This window comes from Limulus polyphemus, unplaced genomic scaffold (genome assembly GCF_000517525.1).
Source record: "Limulus polyphemus unplaced genomic scaffold, Limulus_polyphemus-2.1.2 Scaffold2732, whole genome shotgun sequence".
In the NCBI taxonomy this organism is placed as follows: Eukaryota; Metazoa; Arthropoda; class Merostomata; order Xiphosura; family Limulidae; genus Limulus; species Limulus polyphemus.
Genome location: NW_013668342.1, coordinates 30,489 through 45,864, shown reverse-complemented (window position 1 = coordinate 45,864; position 15,376 = coordinate 30,489). Strand labels below are relative to the sequence as shown.

Sequence of the window (15,376 nt, the reverse complement as noted above, 5' to 3'; positions counted from 1 at the left end):
TAGATGTATCATTAATTTATTACTTTTCCCATATATAAACATTTGTACAGGTGACATGTATCATTATTTTATAACTTTTCCCGTTTATAAACATTTGTACAGGTGACATGTATCATTATTTCATACCTTTTCCCATATATAAACATTTGTACAGGTGACATGTATCATTATTTTATAACTTTTCCCATTTATAAAAATTTTTACAGGTGACATGTATCATTATTTTATAACTTTTCCCATTTATAAACATTTGTACAGGTGACATGTATCATTATTTCATACCTTTTCCCATTTATAAACATTTGTACAGGTGACATGTATATTATTTTATAACTTTTCCCATTTATAAACATTTGTACAGGTGACATGTATCATTATTTTATAACTTTTCCCATTTATAAACATTTGTACAGGTGACATGTATCATTATTTTATAACTTTTCCCGTTTATAAACATTTGTACAGGTGAGATGTATCATTATTTTATAACATTCGTACAGGTGACATGTATCATTATCCTCAGAAATATACAGAAGTTTAAAGAATAGTGTCATGTTCAAGGTGCATCAATATGAATAAATTGTTCGTTAGTTGGAAAAATAAGACATCATACTTGAGAGAGCATACTGAATGCTTTAAAAGTGTAGGTGAATCTTTTTGTAGTTAAGATTTTAACATTGTGTATATCATTTTAAACTTTAGGTAATGCAATAATTTTTGTTAACTACATGTATTAACAAACAAATAGCATCTTTGCACAATAACGTTGCACTTATTAGATCAACTGTACTTTTACATACTTACGTAAATATTAAATCATGTATAAAATGTGTAACTTAAACGGAGTAAGACAGGTAACAATTAAAAAAGAATCAAAACCACGCCTGTCTTTATCATGTTAGTTAATAGCCAAATATTCAGTAGATCATGAATTTCTTTTTATTAAAGTAAGACAGATAACAATTAAAAGAAAATCAAAACCACACCTGTCTTTATCATGTTAGTTAATAGCCAAATATTCAGTAGATCATGAATTTCTTTTTATTAAAGTAAGACAGGTAATAATTAAAAGAAAATCAAAACCACACCTGTCTTTATCATGTTAATTAATGGCCAAGTATTCAGTAGATCATGAATTTCTTTTTATTCAGATTTTGTACAAACCTTTTTCATGGTCTTCTTAATAATGTTTACCTTTCTATAGGCTAGTACTTTAGATAGCTCTGTATTACCAGTCATTGGACCTACCTTACCAGCCAACCAAGAAGGCTCCGAACCTCTTTGGGTCAAGGAAATACAACAAGCTGATCGTAGTAGTCCATATGCTGACACAGGTTAGTTGACATTTTTTATGCATGAATTGGACAGAGCTATATCTTTTGTTATTAATTTACTTTATATTAGAGTTAGGTATGTCAGTTTATGGAGGTTTGTATAACAGATTATTCAGCCAAGAATGAAGAATTTTGACAGTTGAAAGAATTCATGGAGTAGTATAGCATAAACAAAAATCATAACTTTATTGTTGTATCGTCAAAATGGTACTTTGTTTTAATATTTGACACAGAAATTTGCAATTTAAAGTAGAAAACATACTTATAACAATTATACACTGTAAAAAATAATAAAGGATAAATTCATGCACTTGTATTGAAGCAAAAACTTTATCCTGTTCTATTTTTTACAATATTTTGAGCAAATGTTCTTTGTATATACTATTTTACATAGAAATTAGGCTAAGAAAGAATCATTGAAAGACTAGAATATATAGAGGTTCTAATTACACATGCTCTACATGAAGCACAAAAGTATTGTTTAAGTTAAAATGTTGCTTAGCTTTTCTCATAGACAATAAAAAAAATGTAAAACTTATAGTTAAAGCAACTAAACATGAATTTTGGAAAATACTAATTATCATTGTCAATAGATGTAAAATCAAAAAATAATAATCGAGTAAAATATTTCTATGAGGGGAAAGGCTTTCACTGAGTTAAAAAAAAAAAAAGAAGAAATTTAACAAGGAATATTAGTAAGTGAACAAACTTAGAAAAAATTGTGATTGAACAAAACTGTGGCAAAAAAATTAGATGAAAGTAAAATTTTTTGTTAATTGCAAAAGGATATTTAGTGTTGAGTTGAAAGACGAGGCAGTGTTCCAAGATTTCTTGTTTTCATTTTTGAATGATGCATTTTTGATAATGAAGACTTGTATGTAAGAGGTACCATTGTGGTTAGGAGAATTAGAGTGCTTGGAAACTGGGAGGTCAGTGAGATTTTCTCTTTTACAAGTCTAAAGTGTTCATGAAAATGACCACCAATTCTGCAAGCTGTTTCAGTTGTATATAGTTTGACACCTGCTGCATTGAATACAGTAAACGCCACATTTCTTACTTGCAGGTGTTAATGCCCTCTAAAATATAATGTGGAACTAGAGACAGTTTTTGAAGTGTTGTTTGTAATATTATAGACAGGGGTAGAGATGACCAGGGATTGTAAGACATAATCTAAATAATTAGAGATATTTTTGGTTGGAGAGTTGCAAGCTGAAACAATGGAGCATCGTAGTGTTCAATCATTCTGCATAGTCTCCAGTGACTTAAAGAAAATCACATGTAGAGTCTGGTATGGTGTCATTTACAATATTGGTGTTTATAGCATGAAAATCATTGTTTTATTTCAAGTGTCTGTACGGGTTGTATCCATTAGTAGTTTTAGTACTAAAATGTAATTTCACATGCCATTATTTGAAAGCTATTTCTAAATAATAATAGGCCTTACAAAATGTCTTATGACAAGTGTAATCAGTTATAATCATGATTCGCCTGCTTGTAAAACGCATTAACACGATTACAGAAGAATTATTACAAGTCATCATTTAATTTTAGATCTCTCTACTTTTGTGTGGATCTACAAGATTGCTTTGACCCTAATTTTAATGATGATGATGATGATGATTGGCTCATAACATTGATAAAAATTAAACTTCATCAACTTACTTTAGTTCACACCATAACAGTCGTTGTTCATGCAATTTGATATGATGAGTGTCTCAATCTGTCAGATTCTAGCTGGCCTAAAGAGCCCTGGTATTTGATGAAAGACCTCACTAGCATTGTATATTGCAGATATAGTGTGTTTGGCATGCTATATATTTTTCTATACTTTCACTCATAAGTTCTTAAAATTAGTAGACATAAACACATTTGTAGGTGTAACAATGGGTAGTTGTAATGTTCATTAAAAATTAAATTTTAAATCTTACTAGATCCAGTTTTGCAAACACTAGTTTACAGATTGTTGTTTTATGTAATAATAAATTATAGTTCTGCATATTTCAATCCAATAATAGGTAATGTGATAAGTTTTTGATTGAGCTTCTTGTACATAATTAGACCAGATGGTTCTTGTCATATAATTCTTAATGAGTAGAGCTTGGTGGTTAAATCATGTAATCATTACAGTCAACTACGTATGAGCATTGATTACGTTGATCAGTAGTGCCACGTAAAATAGTCAGTTGATCAAAGTTATAAGTGAATTGATTAATGTCATAAAAATAATCAAGTAATCAAAATTAGTGTTTCCTATTATTACTATGTTTGATTATTCCAGTCCAAGTTTCATTAGAACAATCGGTTAGTTGAATATTATTGATTAATATGTTCAATGATAATCAATTAACAAATTCCAATAATTACCCGGTTCTACTATTCAGTAAAATCAGTCGTGGTAACATCATAAAATATTACTGGTGTTTATTGTTTTTAGTAGCTCTATAAAAATATTAAGTTTCAAATACAAATAAGTTTAGCATTTTTTTATCATTGTGTTCTGTTTTTATTTTGGAATGTCCAGCAATTATTAAATACATTTTATTTTTGTTATGCTAATATTCAACAATAAACTGTGGAAGGTCAGTAACTCTCAAATGAATTACTGTACTGTAGTTTAAAATTAGACTATAACAGTCTTAAAGGCCCCTCCTATTATAAGTTTATACTTCCTGACTCAGTAGCTTCAAACTCTTCTGACAGTTTGTCGGTTCTGTATCTTAGAATTAAATATATTACTAGTGCTTTGTTTCATTTAGATTACCTCCCACCCCAGTGTATCAGCAGTAAGTCTTTGGGTATATGATGCTAAAAATAGGGTTTTGATGCCAGTGGTAGGTACAACACTAATAGCCCATGGTGTAACTTTGTTCATAAAATTAACAACAACAAAACAAATTAATTAGGTGATAAATTCTGAAAGCCAGAACCTGAAGTAGAAGGTTCACCTTTCAAAAATGCTCAGATATTGTTTTTGTGGTAGTTATTGTAACATTTGGTTATTAATCAGAAGAATAGCTTTCTTGTTCACAATTTATTCTGAATAACAAGCAGGTTAATTCAAGAAAATACTAACTTATAATATATTGTGTTAAAATAAATAAATAATATAATGTTAAAAAAATCCTTATCCTAATTCTGATATGTTGTGAAATCAATAAGAATTGATGAAAAATTAAACTTCACAAACTTAATCCATTTCACATCATAACTGTTGTTATCGAGCAGTTAGCTATTATAAATAATCATTTCACATCGTAACTGTTGTTATCAAGCAGTTAACTATTATAGATAATCATTTCACATCGTAACTGTTGTTATCAAGCAGTTAGCTATAATAAATAATCATTTCACATCGTAACTGTTGTTATCAAGCAGTTAACTATTATAGATAATCATTTCACATCGTAACTGTTGTTATCAAGCAGTTAACTATTATAAATAATCATTTCACATCGTAACTGTTGTTATCAAGCAGTTAGCTATTATAAATAATCATTTCACATCGTAACTGTTGTTATCAAGCAGTTAACTATTATAAATAATCATTTCACATCGTAACTGTTGTTATCAAGCAGTTAGCTATTATAAATAATGTCTCAATCCACTACTATGTTTGTTGTATCCTGTCTAGCCTATAAGAGTCCTGATATTGGGTAAAAGGCTTTGTCGATACTGTGTATAGCATATATGGTGTTGATGACGTATAATTATGCATACTTCTTTAACTTCGCTTGGAAGTTCTTATCAATCATCACTGGTAAAGTAGTTCTTATACTAAGCATTAACATATCTAAGTATTAATTGTAAATTTTAGATAAGTGATATTACGTGATTTATAATTGTTAATATATGTAGTAAGTTTTGTTGTTTGAGAGCAAATGAATAAATATACTTATGCTAGTACTTGAAATTGTAGATGTGTGTGTGGAAAGTTTTTGTTATTGATAATGAAATGTCATGTAATATTTGCAGGATTCTTCCCTATTCATTTTTTAAGAGAATAAATTAAGATACACATTATAATACACTGTGATTGTTAGAAAAGTGCTCTGTATGATAAATGTTAGAGTGGTTTGGAACTAAGTGCATATTTCTAGTTTGTGTGTATAAAAATGCTCTTATACAACTTATCAGTGTTGTGCTATATATATTGTTAATGTATACCATTAAATTGTCATAGTGGTGCAGAATACTGAACTTATTGTCTTAACCAAAATTAGTGCACTATACTATTTAAGTTTTAGTTTATCATACATCTTATTGTCGTGGTTGATGGAGATTGGGTGTCAGTTATAATCGAATCTTAGTATGTTGTCAATTTTAGAAACATGGTTTTTTTATTCAAGAAAGACTGTCTCAGTCATATTTCAACTGTATTTGTTGGCTAGAATTAGTTCAAAATTTACTAAAAATAAAGAATTATTTAATGTTAGAAAGGAAAGTTTGAACTTTTATCAGAAATCCCAAGAAAAAATTGTAATAGTTTATTGATGTATATTTGAACATTTTGATATAGGCAGACCTATAAAAAATATGCATAAACAATAAAAAATACAATTTTCATCCACTAAAATCTCCTTTAGAAAAACATATTTATATTGTTACATTTACGACAAGTGAAAAAACTTTTTGTAAATACCTTGGTTATTGAATTTATTCCTATTAATAGAACTATTCATTTTTTAATTTTCTTCAAGTGTTAGCAAACTTTAAAACTTTTTTATAGTAACATATTTTGTTGAAAATTACATCTTAGTTACTTAGTAACACAGCAACGCTGTTTTTATATTAAAACTCTACGGTAATTGGATAAGGTAACTAATGTTACTGTGTTTGTGACGTTAGATGATACTGCAGAGCTTATAGAAGTAGACCCTGGGAACTTTTCAAGCAGTCACACAAATGACAAAGATGGCAGGCTATCTCTTAGTTCTTCAACTTTCTATCTTAACATGGACATAGAAGGGGCAAAGGTTATGGCCTCAAGACCAAGAATTCCAGTGGCTGAAGTTAACCAGTCAGAAAGTGACAATGGTGTGTACCAGTGCAGCTTTGTTTTTGATAATGTATATATATATTGTGTATTGTTTGTGAAATACATTTTCATTATCATATTTTTTCATATACAGGATTGTAAATAATTATGGAAACACAGTTAATACGTATACAGGGAATCACAAACGATGAGTAAATGCAACTAAATGATCAATTATTGTGATTTGTACAATATATTATTACAGAAAATACAAAAAACAACTTTAGTATTTTCTTTTTGCTTAAAGCAACACAGTTTGTTTTTTCTGTCATGAGTTTATCAATATCTGCTTGTGAATATTGTTTCAAGTGTCCCATATTACTCTCCACAGTTCATCAATTTGATCTTTTCTGTTTCCCCCTTAATACTATGTAACCTTGATAGTATTGATATATGGACATTGAGGGCCAAGCTATGGTTGAGTGCTGGTTTCTGAGGTAATGACATGAAGGATAACAACCTGTTTATACCTGTCAGCAGTCATGGTACCATCAATTTTGTGTAATTTTCAACATCATTTGATAAGATATAGCTCACACTTGTATTGGCCCCAACAAGGTGTACTGTAGATGTATGTTTACAATGATAATATTCTTCTCTCTTCTATCAAACTCTCATTAATTGTTGCCAATTCTTCTGTAAAAAAAGCACCCTACTTCATCCTTGCTTATTTCATTGTTTGATGTCTGATTGGCATATAAGCCTTTTTTTTTTTCAACCTCATCTAAACAGTGATTTTAAGGCATCTACACATCTGTAGAGGCTACTTTGTGCTAAGATTTATCTTGCTGTTCTGGATGTAACATTCACAAATAAATTTACAGCCAGGTCACTGGCAAAGTCTTAACTGAGTTGTGGTGTGTCATGTAAAGAATATACCATGAGTTTGGGCCTTCTAACTCGCTTGTTTCTATCATCAACAGAACTAGTTTCATGTACCCTCTTCAGATTTTCCAGACACATTCTATGGAATTATTAAATTTTGTCTATCTGTCAATTGTAGTAACCTTTACCAGCTAAAACTTTGATTTCTTTATATTTGTAATGTGGCATTTCTGTTTTAGGAGCCATAAGTGTATTCACAGCACTAATGCTGGTAATAGTGTGGCTGCCTGTAAATTGACTATACTAATATTACATTGTTTGATTGGTTGAAGACAGCCAATCACAGTGAATACTATCAACATGTGATTGTGCTCTGGTGCAACTAATTTTCATACAACAGAGGTAACAGTTTCATAGTAGTTGCATTTTCTACCCATTTTATTTACTGTCTTCATACTTATATCCAGTTTTATGTGCATTTATATGTGTGTGTGTGTCTATGTGTATATAACTTTGTGAGTATATTTCTCATAAAAATTAAGCTTCCAAATGTGCTTTTTAACCTCAATAGTAAGTATAACTTGGCAATTAACTTGATTAATCAATGTAACAAATTACTTATTAGAAATTAACAGAAGTTACAATGAAATCATTTAATGTCATGAATATAATCAACTAATCGAAATAAGGTTTCTGATCATTTCTGTTTTTGATCATTCCAACTATCCAGCAATTGAAAGAACAATTAAATTGATTAATGTCATGAAAATAATCAACTAATTTAAATTAGTACTTCTTATTATAATGCAACTATCCAGTAGTCAAAGTATTGCTATTGTGATTTTTTATTAATTCAAGGTTGTTCAGCTTAATTGATTAGTGTCAGAACTCAAGTAAATAATCAACTAATTGAAGTTACCGTTTCTATTATTCAAACTATCAGATTAATCAAAACATTACCATGTCATTGGAGAATAATGGATTTAATTTTTTTCTATCTCTTGAGAATAATCGATTAGTTTAATGTAATTGATTAATGAGCCAGACAACTAATCAATTAGCAAATTCTGCTGATCACCCATTCCATTAATAAGTGTTGTATCATCATGCCTTCCTGATTTAACATTTCAGTTACTAATCAAGCTTTAGAATATTTTCAACTTAAAGGATTTACATCTTTGAAATGTTTTAATTATAGTAATAAAGTATTGTTTGAGAATAAGTTTAATAAGTGTTAAAAGTATAATAATTATTATATGTGTAAGCCCTGTTTGTTTTATGGTACTGAGCCATGGCTGAATCGATACTCTTCAGCGTGCGGTGTATGTATGTAGTATAATTAATTTGATTTAGGAAATGGTGATATTTCTTTTTCTGCTTCTTAAAATAAATGTCAGAATGTAATATTTTGCTGTTTGTTTTTGGAAGTAAATGCTGATATTAATTTTTGACTCTTTTGTAAAATTAGTACTTCAGTTTTTTCAATGAAACTCAAATTTCAATTACACTTTTCTAACACAAAATGTTATATGCCTTCATTATTCTTAGATTAAAGTTTTTTTTATGCATGATTTATCGTTAGGCCAACATCAGACATGATAAGTACTTTGAATCTTTTGCTCGAGATACTTGGAAGTACATTGGGATAAAAAAAAATTTTAATTCAAGGAAATCAATGTTCATGTTTCTTATATTAATAATATCTGTGATTGCCTGATTTAACTTGTGTAAAAAAAACTTGCATAGTTAAATACGTATATAACAGTGAATAAAGCACTTAAAATGTGTGTACATGAATGTGTTTAGTAAAATTTACTGTTGTTTTTTCAGGATTATGTTTTTATGCTTGTACAAAAATACTTCAAGTGTAGTTTAGACAACTGACTTTCAATATGATTTAATTATGAAATTTATGATTTTTTTGTTAAAGAAAGAAAAAGGAACAAACTTGTAATATTGAGTTTGATATTTTTTAAGCTGTTTTTCTTTTATATTTCAATTAAACAACTAATTTTCTTTAATATAAATGTTTCTTTTTGCATCTAAGTTGTAAACTATTTTTATATTCACAGTAGTTAGCTCTGCTAGAGAAATTCCATCCTGTGATGTTGAAGTTGTGGATGATTCACACCGAGGATTTAGTGGGTCTCCCATCAGGGACAACTTCTTGAAAGGTAAAGGCTGTTAAAGTTGTAGATAAGCTGCTTATCAAATCTTAAGAATAAATACAGTATTACAACAAAAGAACTGCTGTATTTTCAGTTACAGTAAGAATAAATACAGTATTACAACAAAAGAACTGCTGTATTTTCAGTTACAGTAAGAATAAATACAGTATTACAACAAAAGAACTGCTGTTATTTTCAGTTACAGTAAGAATAAATACAGTATTACAACAAAAGAACTGCTGTATTTTCAGTTACAGTAAGAATAAATACAGTATTACAACAAAAGAACTGCTGTATTTTCAGTTACAGTAAGAATAAATACAGTATTACAACAAAAGAACTGCTGTATTTTCAGTTACAGTAATACTGCAAATAATATCAAATAAAATAATTTTCAACTTTTTTTTTTGCACAGACACTATCATAGTCATAGGTGGAGTGAAATTTACTCAAGGTCACCAAAAGTAGATAGGATCAGCCTTACATATTTTATACTTTTTCAATTTGGGTGTAAAATTAGATAGTATGTTACATCTAATTTTAACCGAGGTCCAAACCTCAGTGACTTCATAGCTAGCTACGAGCATGGACACTATCAAGTTTTTCCATTGCTTCACTGTTTAGCGAAATGGTAATTACAGGTTTGAGGTATATTTCTCCTTCTAGGTGCTCTCTTGATGAATAAGAAGGAAGGACAAAATGTTGAGGAAATTTCCATTCCAAGAGGATGGCACAACAACCAACAGTTACGTGAGGACAATGGAGAAAAGCTGGCCTTTGAGCGTCTCAAGTAAGTGATAAGTCAAATTAAGTATAATATATATGTGACTCATTATACCAGGCTATAACCCTTTGCATCTGAACCTGGTTGTTTCACTCTTGTCCCCTTTTATAATGTTACATTCAAAAATTAATTAAATTCTAAATGTATATAAGTATACTTGGCATGAATATTTGAAAAGAAATATTTAGAATAATTCTTAATCTTTATTTCTCTGTGTTACATGATGCTTTATATGTACAGATTTTGTACATCATAGCTTGCTACAATTTCCAACCAATTGGAAACACAAACTATACATAATTACAAGCAAGAATCTGAAACTTGAACCTCCTATATTTTTGATTTGCTGAGATATCAATAAATTTTCCAAATTCTCCAAAGAAGCCTCTCCCCTCTCTCTCTGACTTTCAAGCTTGTTTGTTAATCACCTTTATGTGTCTGATGGACATGTTTATAACCAATAGGAAGAGCAGATTCTCCTACATAAGGCTCGTCACAGCTATTTGATTTTGGTGCTCGTAGAATAACAGTTTGTTATAGTTTCTTTGTGCAAGAACATTGTATTCCTGTTCTTGTGTACATGAAATTTTATTTACAAAAACAAATATTTGTATGTAAACATTGTTGTTTGTCAGTATAAAGTAAATAACCGTTAGTTAATACTTTGTGTTTTGAGTTAAAAGATTACTACTTATTTATAACTTGTGTTAAATCACTCATCATTTTTATTGCATCAGATTTTGTGTGACATAACTTCAATTTATCCTCATTTGCTAGAATAGTTCAATCTGAACCTGTAAGTCATTTATACAAATCCTACTTTCTCCAGCTGTAGCTACAGTTCACATGAACAAGCATTACTTCGTCAGCTACTCAGCTCGGAAGGACTGTCTCTCCAATGGGTGGACATTCTCTCTTCTATCATTCATAAAGTTAGCGAAACTGTTAGACCAGATGTAAAACACGATGGTGATGAAATGGATATTAGACAGTATGTACAGATAAAAAAGGTAGGTTTTTTTACTTTTGCATATGTTTATGTTTAACAAAAATTAATTGATTTTGAAATGAAGCTTCATCATAAAAAAAAAGTTGTATCACTTATATGCTAGTATTTAAATATGGTCTTTAACTTACTCGTTTTTAACTGTAAATTTAGATTGGATTCCTTTCTTTCTAGATAATGTAAAATAATGAATTAAAGTGGATTCTTTCAAATTCATAGTTTTTGTTTTTTTTTACTAGGGCTGAAAATAATACTGTATTTATCTTTAGTAAGTTTCTCATTACACTGACTGTTCAAATGTCAGGAAATTTAAAAGATATGTTACACACTGTAAGAATAGATGAATGGCAAGCATAAATCATACCTAATCTTCCCCATGACAGGAACAGGTGAATAACAAATGAGCATTTAAGTGTAAGTTTTATTTCCTTAAATTGGAAGATGTTATGAAAACATATTTAAAGTTTTCATATGTTAATCAGACATGGAAGCAACAACAAAGTTAAAAAATATTCTTTGTTCTATATATGAAATGTTTAATCAACCAATAAAAAAAGAGCATTATACAATCACAGAACCTCCACTGAACAAATGTTTTCAGGTTCGTAGTAGTCAAAAGTAAAAGTTTGATGTTACAATGGATTCCTGCATTTTGTATTGAAGGTGTATAATTTTTGGTTTTTATTAATTCTTATTATATTGATTAGATTCCTGGAGGCACAAAGGCAGAATGTTCAATTGTTAATGGTGTGGTATGCAGTAAGAATGTTGTTCATAAGATGGTATGTTTCTTTGTTTGTTGTTATTTTTATATTTTTTGCATAATCATTTTCTTATCTTGTTTTTTACAAGTTAATTTGTACTTTGTAGGCCACGTTTTATGTAAAAAAAATATTAAAATACATAAATGAAATCAGTTTGTAACTGTGGTTCAATAAGCTTACATTATCATTGACCAGATTTCATAGCTACATTTATAGGACTGTGCTTTTCTTCTGAGAAGTAGGGAACCTGCTGAGCTCAAAGGTTAATGTCTTGTCTGAAGCAGCACTAGCATTACTATTGTTAAAAACCTAATGTTTTGTTTTTTTGCATAGTATGTGTTTGTGTTTTTATTTTTATACTTGGTTTTAAAAAATGACCTATGTTTTGAGCTGGAACCTGGCTTTTCAGTTGGTTTAAATATTTCTAAATATATGACCTACTGCCTGCAGGAGGTGATGTATTAAATTAAAACTTGAATTAATGTAACTCCAACCAAAGACTTCTGTTCATTTTCTCAATATGCTTTTGAAGCATCAAAACTATTTAATTCTTCAAATGGTGGTGTTAGTTTTTTGAGCTAGGTCTTGATACTTCCACAAATTTTTCATATATATATAAAAATTAATATATAAATGTTCCAGAGATTTCTTGCAATTACTAGTAAATTATTTACAATGTACTATAGGTAATGTGTACCTGTTAATTTTTATGGATTTTTATTGACTTGAAATAAATTTTGGTAAACAGTGAACTTGCACAGAAAACTTGAAACTGTGTTATATGTCATTAAACCCTGGTTCAGGTTGTACTTTTAATCGTAAGTTTCATATGTTTTATTGGATATATATAGTTCATATTTTGGCCATTAATAGTATGTATTTTATACTGTTGCTGTCCTACTTTAACGAAGGGAACCTCTATTTAATGTTTGCTTCTTCTCTTAACAGACAGAATGATGACAAAAAACATCAGTTTAATTTATGTTTAAAGACTTACAATCACAGTTAATTGATTGGATGTACTTGCACTTTGAATATTGTACGTGATTACATGTCACTATTAGAGAAAACGTTGTACTGAAATAAATCTTCCAAACTTTATATATGTTTGATAATTTAATGAATACCTCTTCAAAAGGAATTATTTGAATGCTTCAAGAGGGGTATCCAGGTTTTGCCGATTTTGTTGCTAGGTTGATGGGAGTGACTCGTATTTTGTTATTCTATTTTATTGTGTGAGTCAACAGCAGCGTAATCTACAAGAACTGTGTTGTCAGTCAGTAAAAAACCTTATTAAACTCAAATAACATTTCATACGTTTATTGAATTTTATAAAGGAAAATATATCGGAAATACTTTCATAGGAAATAAAGCCATAGAAGGATTCTCAGCGGTATGTCTATATGGTTTTAAGTTATGATGATTTACTGGTTTTAGTAATGAATATAGTAGAATCTGTAATAGTTTGAAAGAAAAGTGATATGATATTCAGCGATGAACCAACAAATTATTATTTTTTATAAATATGCACAAGTTTTGAAGAAATCTGTGACAGTTCTTTGATAATATTTACCTGAATCTGTGCGCATTTTGAATTTAGTAGTTACATAACAAATAACTTATCAGCAAAAGCTAAATGTAAATGTTTATCTTGGACTATTAAACAATTTTTTTTTTCATAAAGCATCACCTATACTTAAATTACCTTTGATAATTGCACCATAAGTTATATGTTCTTAGAATCTCTGTAAAAACTTTTATAGATGAGACTAAACATTCTGAATCCTACAATTATGTTGCTGAGCTCTTCAATTGTGTATCAAAGAGTGGAGAACAAGTTATCATCCCTTGATCCCATTATCATGCAGGTAAAGTACATTACAAAGAATAATTTATCATCTGTTGTTCATAATCAAACATGTAGTTTGCTTGCTTTAATCAGAAGTTAATGATAAATGTATCCTATCAATGCTTTCACTGTAAAAATACCCAACCTCTAAGCCAAAAAAAAAATCCATTATTATGCCTAGTCTCTAAAGTGGATCACCATCCTAAATGTAGTGCAACATCTGAAGTAAATATTGTTTTTTAAATTAGTTTGCATACTGATGTTGATGACAGATTAAGTAGCACCACCTCATGTAAACTCCTCTTCTGTCTCCAGTATTACAGAGAGTTGTCCAGAATGAGGATAGTTTTTATGAATTTGTTCTTCCTTAAACCAACAAATTAATTTTTTAATGTCCTTGAGGCATTTTAAGGAAATTAGCTTTCACTTTGTCTTTGGATAAGCCTTTTAACCAAAGTATTTTAACAGTATGGTTTACCAATGATCATAGGATGCTGCAAACTAACTCACATTTTATTCAAACCACCAAACTCTTATTGCTGAAAGAGAGAAAAATAAATTAAAGCATTGCTATTTCCAGTTTGGATATGCAGCATACTGTGGATGTGAAACATTAAACCCGTGTCCAAACTTTCATGAATAAAACGTATGATTTTCAATGTGTGTGTCTGGTGAAGTTTGGTCTAATACAATAAATTTTAAGACTTAATCATTTTAACTCTGGTCGGTTTTCCTTACATTCATCATGGAAATTGCAAAATTGTCCTGTGTTTGAGATTTCTATCTCATATTTCATTGTTCTTAGAATGTGTTTCACATACACAGACTAAATTAAAGCTTAATATTACATAATATGAAGCATAATGTACAGTTTAATGTAGTTTAATCTCTGAAAATGTTTCACTTACTTTTTCTCCCTGTTTATTATTTTATTTAATACTTAATATAGGAACACGAGTATTTAAAAAACATCGTTGCCAAACTATCTGTCTACAAACCAGACGTGCTTTTAGTTGAAAAGACTGTTTCCAGACTCGCTCAAGAGATGCTTCTAGATATGGGAATCACCTTAGTCATTAATGTTAAACCTGTAAGTATCAGTGTTTAATATTTCTGATATGTCTTAAAAACTAATAAAGAATAATAATGTGTATGTATTCTACTATACAGAAGGTTGAGTACATTATATTAAAATAATTTTTAATATGCAAATGAGCAAGTCACATGAAAGCTACAACAAATATAAAGTCCTGATTGAACGAAATGTATCAGAACTACATGTTGACATTGAAATATGGATCATCTTGGGTTCCAGGACTATCTAGAAAGAGTTCTGACACAAGTTGTACCTCAGCTGTGGTGAGCAAAGTGCAGGAAACAGTATGTAAAAAGAGAAAGGATCTCTGACTGGAAATGAGGTATGGGTTCACCAATATGATGTTTCAGTCATGACTCCCAGTCAACCATCACATACCTTAAGCCGCTGGAGAACAAAATGGGAATTAATGTTATTCCTTATGAAGACATACTAGTAAAGTCACCAGATGTAGCACTCATATATTCTGTGTTATTGGACTGTTGAAATGGGAACTGGGAAATCATCATCCTTGT

At 29.6% G+C, this 15,376-nt stretch overlaps 1 protein-coding gene across 1 annotated transcript in view; it reads left to right on the top strand.

Annotated features, from left to right (window-relative positions):
* LOC106467761 (1-phosphatidylinositol 3-phosphate 5-kinase-like) overlaps positions 1 to 15,376 on the top strand; it is a gene marked incomplete at its 3' end in the record, with an annotated part of 64,357 nt that overhangs the window by 19,886 nt on the left and 29,095 nt on the right. The window contains exons 9-16 of the mRNA XM_022395950.1: positions 1,205 to 1,334; positions 6,180 to 6,368; positions 9,267 to 9,368; positions 10,029 to 10,152; positions 10,976 to 11,156; positions 11,860 to 11,934; positions 13,680 to 13,784; positions 14,715 to 14,855. Of these exons, the coding sequence (XP_022251658.1) occupies positions 1,205 to 1,334; positions 6,180 to 6,368; positions 9,267 to 9,368; positions 10,029 to 10,152; positions 10,976 to 11,156; positions 11,860 to 11,934; positions 13,680 to 13,784; positions 14,715 to 14,855 (1,047 nt within the window). The remainder of the gene's footprint in view (positions 1 to 1,204; positions 1,335 to 6,179; positions 6,369 to 9,266; positions 9,369 to 10,028; positions 10,153 to 10,975; positions 11,157 to 11,859; positions 11,935 to 13,679; positions 13,785 to 14,714; positions 14,856 to 15,376) is intronic.